This window comes from Atta colombica, unplaced genomic scaffold (assembly GCF_001594045.1).
Source record: "Atta colombica isolate Treedump-2 unplaced genomic scaffold, Acol1.0 scaffold164, whole genome shotgun sequence".
Lineage (NCBI taxonomy): Eukaryota > Metazoa > Arthropoda > Insecta > Hymenoptera > Formicidae > Atta > Atta colombica.
This window is the reverse complement of record NW_017259255.1, coordinates 1,545,233-1,551,957: the sequence shown is the minus strand read 5'-3', so window position 1 is coordinate 1,551,957 and position 6,725 is coordinate 1,545,233. Positions and strand designations below refer to the sequence as shown.

Genomic DNA, 6,725 nt, shown 5'->3' with positions numbered 1-6,725 from the left:
ATGCGGAAAATATAATAATAATAATATATAGAATAAATTAATAAATAAAATTAATAATATATAGAATAACTACATTATTTATTATATCAGACAAAATATCCTGAATGCCTCAAAAGAGGGAATAGAAATCACGTTTTTTTGGGGTCCTGTCTCATTCAAGTATCCTAGGAAACGAGAAGGTAGACAAAATTACCAAACAGGCTTCTATGGAAGGACGCTCCCCGGTCTTCAGAGTATGAGGACATATTCATTGAATTAAGAAATTGGAAATACAGTTTGCAAACTATCTGAATTCAGCAGTCAAATACAAAGGCACATTTCATCATGAACACTTTCCCATGAAATCCACTAAGACTTGGTTCGACAAAACTTCATTAAGCAGGAAAGAGATCGTGGTTAATCGCCTCAAATCTAACCATTACAACCTCAATGGTAGCCTCTACAGAGTGAATAATAGGGACTCTCCAGCGTGTCCCTGTGGAGCTGATATACAAGATATTAACCATGTCATTTTCCAATGTATTTATAGTATTTATAGTCACAAATTTTTTCCCCTTCAAAATTACTGCCTAAATTTCCTGCATCCCCTGAAGACATTTCCCTCGCCCTTTCTCATTTCATCCCAAATGCAGACTCCTTATAGTCTTTATGAAGGCCTCTGATTTATTCTTTTGATATTCTCCCTCTTTCATGATGTGCGACTATCTCTAGGTGGCAGCAGTCGCTCGGTTTGGGGGGACAATTTCCCCCACTTCTAAAATTTCACAAGCAATTTTTTCATTTGCAAACGGACATACACCTCTAACAAGGCGGACACTCAATGGCTTAATACCAACCAGTACTGGTTGCAGAGCCAATCAAAAGAAGAAAAAAAAGAAGGAATATTAGGTAATCATACAGTTTAATATTTACCACTTCAAAAATTAATAAAATTAGGCTTATTCGATGTGTTTTTGTATGAAATGAAAGAATCTGACAGAAAAAGTGTCACCCGCGAATCAAGATATTAAGCGTTAAAGTTGACAACTATTGAGGTTAGAAAATCTGTCACAGGACAAAATGAAGATAATTTTTCAGAAAAGCTACCTCCGATTTCGATGAAATTAGGCTCATTCGATGCGTTTTTGCATAAAAAATGAAAGACTCTGGCAGAAAAAAGTCTGGGACTTCTCTGCGAAGCAGAGATATTGGCGTTAAAGTTAACTAAGGTGTTACTACGTAACACGATCATTAATCGTCACGTAAACAGTGGAGTGTCTAATGGAGTAATGGAATAACAGTGGAGTACAAGTCTAATGCTTGTTGTTCGGGGCAACATAGTTCCGAATAAAAAAAATAACATATCCTACCCATTTGAGGCCTACTTACCTAGAAGTTGCAGCCTAGAGTAACAGTAAAAAGATCACTCTAAAAAGACTATTCTCACACCTCACTTCATGAGTTAGAAATATTCGAAGCGGACACTGTCTATACTGTAACTTCTAGGCGATTAGACAATCAAACGAGTAAGATATATAATTTTTTGTTCGGGCGGCATAGTCGACAGAGCTTTTTCTGCCAGATTCTTTCATTTCATACGCGTCGAATAAATAATTTTATTGATTTTTGAGATGGTTAGTGCTAAATTGTATAATTACCGAATATTATCTAATTTCTTTCTCTCTGGATTCAGTACACGCAGTTCACTTGATACACAACGTGATTGACACTCAAACAAATCCTTGTGACAATTATCTCACAGCAGAACATAAGAATATTTATTGAATGATGGCAGCGTTATTCCGCATGAATTGCATGCAGAGTTTGCGTCAGGGCTTAGCTCTAATGTCACCCAAGGAGACAATATATCGTAGGATAGCGACGACATCGAATCGTCACGATGGAATCAAGGAAGAGACGAAGCCTGTCAAGAGGAAGTGGGTGAGTTATGGCTTCAGTCACAAGAATGAAATAGAAGATCGTCATGCTCTGCACCAGACCATGTTTGTCTGTGTAAGCATAGTCTTTGTGATTGGATGCACCGTCATGGCTTATTTACCTGATGTCAGAGGCAAGGACTGGGCACAACGAGAAGCTTACCTGCAACTCCGTTATAGAGAGGAACATGGACTTCCTCCTATTAGTCCCAATTATATTGATGCATCAAAGATAATACTGCCAACTGACGAAGAGCTAGGTGATACAGAAATTATCATTTAAAAAGTATGTCTGGATAACACTGATTAAACTTTGAGTGTTATTACTGCCTATCTATAGCCATCTAGTACTTGTTATATTAATTTAAGATAGCATATAATAAATACTGCTTTTATGCAGATTGAAATTCTTTATCTATTTGAAAAAAGGTAATTCACAGTTTTACAGTCCTCAAAAGAAAATAGTCTGGATACAGAAGTATTTATATTCATTAACACGTGTACTAATTATTGTAATTAAAATTATAGATAATACACAGAAAGTTAATATGACAATTTTTTATGATGCAATAATATTATGATGCAATAATATTATATAATTAGGATTTTGCAATTATTTTATTTATATACAATATTACATTATTATTCTCTTTAGTACATTAAAAATGTATTATGCACATCACATTCTCAATATTTATGAAAAGAAATAAAACTTAGGAAGGCATTTATAATCTTCCTTTGGTGAACAATAAGTTTATGTCATGTATACATGTATATACATTCAAATATACTTAATATATATTGTATATATGCATACATATAAATAAAAAACATTCACCAAAAAATAATTATAAATATCATTCTTAGTCTTATTAATTCATTTTCTCTTGTCTCTGACAGTTTAGAATAGACAAAAAATTCGATTTTATTTAACTGGTATGCTTAATAGTATATTTTATTAAAGTGAAAATTATATCTTCCATTTATTTTTAAAAGTTTCTTACTGTGTGGACGTTGTCATTGTCGGAGCAACAGTAGTGTTGATACTGGATGGTAATTGATTTTGCTGTTGAAGAACAGATGGATAGAAGGAAGTGTCTTGCGGGAGAGAGGCGGTGACTGTGATAGGTGGCATTCCTGGCAGTGATATAGGTGTCGTTACAACGTGAGCCATATTAAAGCCAGCAGTTGTATTCATATTAGGAATAGGATTTTGCTCTCTCGACAATATTGGGACATTGATTGTGGTTGTATTATGGACAGAATTTTGCTCTCTCTGTTGTTCTGGAGCATTAATTGGTCCAGATGGTGTTGAAGCTTCATAAGAATGGATAACGTTTGATGATAACCCCGTAACAGTTGGCATACCAGGAATGTTTGGAGTTATTGGACAAGTGCCTAAACAATTAAGTAGGTGAATTAGGAATGATTTAAATAATTAAATGTTATATACGATTATATATAAGCGCTATAAAATATTATAAAATCTGTCATTCTGCTGAAAATCCCACAAAGATTTTGATGTTTAAAAAAATTTGCAATAGAAACAATCAGCAATTTATTTTTGAAAAAGATTATCTCCAAATAACAATTCTTTCTTAATTTTCAAATTTAAATTTTTTAAAATTTTTATTTAAACAAATATGTAAATATATATAAAACAAACAAAAAAATTATATAAAATCTGTGCTTACTGGATGTAAAACTGGTGGTGGGCTGATTCGAAAACATATGAGGTCCTGACCTGACAGATGTATAGCCACCAACAGTACCAATGAAATTGACTTGATTTGCTGGTTGCATTTGCATTTTTGATCCAGATCCAGATATACTTTGAGCAGATATAGCTTCTTGTTCGCTTTTTAAATTTTGTATCGAACTATCCGTCGAAACAGTATAATTCGGCGTAATTAATCCAGGTGGTGTACTGACAATCGGATTGATTTCTGCCACAGTAACGGTAGCAGTCATTGCTGATTGAGTTTGCATTACAGTATTCTGAAAAGGAAATATTCATAGAAATATTCTAAAATAAAAATATTGTTCGTTGTGTATGTGTATGTGTGTGTGTGTGTGTGTGTGTGTGTGTGTGTGTGTGTGTGTGTGTGTGTGTGTGTGTGTGTGTGCGCGCGCGCGCGCGCGATTAAATATAAGTGTAATAATATAGTGTAGCAGTTTCTGAATTTATGAAACTACTATCTATTATAATGCTGTTAATCATACATACATTTTTTTAGATTATTCAAATATTGATACAAAAACATTATATAATGCAACTTTTTACCACATATGAATTAGTAGATTTCTGCTCTGGTACGCTTCTGACTGGTATTCTGTGTAAATATCCATATCCAATTCCACATCCCAAACTATTAAATACATCCATAAGAATTTAATATCTATATTCTCATTATCTAAATCTCATTATCTAATATCTCAATTATTGGATCTACTATATGAGAAACTATGTACCTTCCTTCTCCACCCCAAGTATTATTAGGTGTGATAGTCACTTCTCTACAGGAATCATTTTTAGTATTATATACATACAATTTGAGAGGTCGCGATTCGTGCGCCTCTATTAAAGTAAATAAATCCTCACTTTCATGGAGAATGGAGTCTGCTCCGATAATATAATCAGTGAATGGCCGTAAACCGGCTAGTTCAGCAGGAGATGATGGATGTACTTCCTGCAAATATCAATACGTTTTCACTATAATTTGCTATACAGAATTAATTTGAGGTTTATATATGAACTTCACACTCACAAGTACATGCCAAACATTTTCATTAGCGCCTTCAAATGAACAGAAACGTATACTGACACCCAATAAACCTTGTCCACCCCATGTCATACTCGGCACAATATTTGTTCGCCTTACAGACTGTGTTTTACTACTATACACTGTGATTGTTAATTCCTTATTTACACCAACCTTTAGAAGTTCCTTCAAAGTATCATTATCTTGATCCTAAAAAGAATATATATGTAGCTTTTTTAAATAGGAATGTAACATAATTATTGTAATTATATAAAATATATATCTTTATTGACTTTATTACAGCAGAAACTACAAGTAAACATACCAGACGAGTATTGCCAATTGCCACTATAAAATCAAAGAATGCTTCTAGTCCTGCTTGCTGCCCAGGAGAACCTTCTTGAACCTGTCAAAAAAGACACAGAACATTTGTCAATATTATAATTTTTGTGTATATTGAAGATATATTTTTAATATGTATTTAGTATAAAGATTTGTTTTCTTACTATATCCTTTACATTAGCAATTAATAAATTACATACTAATGAGATCAATTATAATAAGCTTATAATTAGAATATAATGTAAGCCATGAGATATACAAGTCATATTTATATTTATTTTTAGATTTCTTAATTTTTTTATAACAAGGATAGATAAAATACAATTTAATATTAAATTATTCAATTCTAAAAAAATGGGTTTATTTTGATAAACCAATAATTTTAGATTTTAAAAAATACCTAAATAAAAACATGATTAAATGTTACATCTTATATTTTCTTTTTGCTTTTAAATGTTCACGAAATCATTGAAAAATTATTTAAATAAATCTAGAATATCTTTTGCAAGGTAAAATAATAAAGTCAAGCAATGACAAATCACGAATGACATTCCTCATAGTCAATATGTTAAATTTTGTGAATTGGGTCACAGAGAATAACTTAATTTGTTTATAAAAACGTAAGTGCTATTCAAATATATCTTCTAAAAAGTTTTATTATTGTTCTCTGCAGTCTTTGTAAGAAAACAATTTTATAAAAGTGAACAATACTTTGGGTGATTACTCTTGACAGGTCATCTTACCCTCAATACATGGTAACCTTCTGTACCGCCTCCCGGTATCTCCACGCTTTGAGAAGATCCCATATCTATCGAAAAAGCTTCTTAGGTCACTCGAGATGAACAAGTAAAAGACATTAAAACAATTGTCGAAAGTGTGATTTTACGAAAGACTCAAATAGCAAAAATACGTGGCACGACTGTCGTAACACAAACCAAGTGACGAAGTCACGACGGCCATGCAGCCTGCAGGGATGCGTTCCAAAACGTAACTACAACCATGGTGGAAGTAACAAGATATACTATTGCGCAGGCATTTTTGCTGGCCAATGAAAAATGACTAAACTCAGCCATCTTGAACTTTTCAAATGTATATGAGACACTAGATATATAGTATAGTGGAAGGGATAACATAGGCTGCGATCGTTTTCAGTTCTTCTATTCTTATTTTATGAATAAAAACAGAATGATGATTACAAACGCTTAAAGCGCGAGCGTCCAAATCGACCGCCATAGTGTGCTCAAGATTCCTATCATGGAACAAGATCGAAATGGATTTTTCGGAATTATTTACTCCCTAGATTTTCATTATAGATTTGTTCGCGTCGCATACTCCAACATGATACAATGTGCTCCTATCATAGCTCCTCCTACTCATTCCAATACACTCGTTACAGTGGGAACTATGGCAGGAACATGTTGGAGCATGTTGAAGTATGTGACGCGAACAAATCTTGTTTTCTAGAGAAAATAGAATAATTCCGATCGAAATTTATTCCGACATTTTCCATGATAGGTACCCAGTTTGCAAGCGTCTTTCTCTAAATTTTTGCTGTCTCTGGCTTAGTTTCCATCGAAGATTTAATCCAAATGTAAGAACCAATAATATAACCAATCAACTACAGTCGAATATTCCTTGTTACAATAAAGCACTATAAACGTGAGTATTCGCATATCCACCATTTTTACTCCTTCCTCCATTCTTT

The 6,725-nt window shown here is 33.1% G+C and overlaps 2 protein-coding genes across 3 annotated transcripts; one reads left to right on the top strand and one right to left on the bottom strand.

The window, feature by feature from the left end:
* The first annotated feature begins 645 nt into the window (after positions 1 to 645).
* On the top strand, positions 646 to 2,521 carry LOC108686155 (NADH dehydrogenase [ubiquinone] 1 beta subcomplex subunit 11, mitochondrial). 2 transcript variants are annotated; one of them, XM_018191287.1, is made up of 2 exons: positions 646 to 888; positions 1,673 to 2,521. In XM_018191287.1, the coding sequence occupies exon 2, from the start codon at positions 1,765 to 1,767 to the stop codon at positions 2,197 to 2,199; it is 435 nt and encodes a 144-aa protein (XP_018046776.1). In that variant the 5' UTR covers positions 646 to 888; positions 1,673 to 1,764; the 3' UTR covers positions 2,200 to 2,521. The 2 variants fall into 2 exon arrangements, with proteins under 2 accessions (XP_018046776.1, XP_018046777.1); XM_018191288.1 differs by lacking the exon at positions 646 to 888 and adding an exon at positions 913 to 1,034.
* Positions 2,508 to 5,994, bottom strand: LOC108686154 (Golgi reassembly-stacking protein 2). The gene is made up of 7 exons (XM_018191286.1): positions 5,764 to 5,994; positions 5,004 to 5,084; positions 4,685 to 4,888; positions 4,389 to 4,606; positions 4,201 to 4,285; positions 3,611 to 3,914; positions 2,508 to 3,314 (listed from the first exon to the last, which is right to left on the bottom strand). Exons 1-7 carry the CDS (start codon positions 5,824 to 5,826, stop codon positions 2,917 to 2,919), a joined length of 1,353 nt encoding a protein of 450 aa, XP_018046775.1. The 5' UTR covers positions 5,827 to 5,994; the 3' UTR covers positions 2,508 to 2,916.
* Between the last annotated feature and the right edge of the window lie 731 nt (positions 5,995 to 6,725).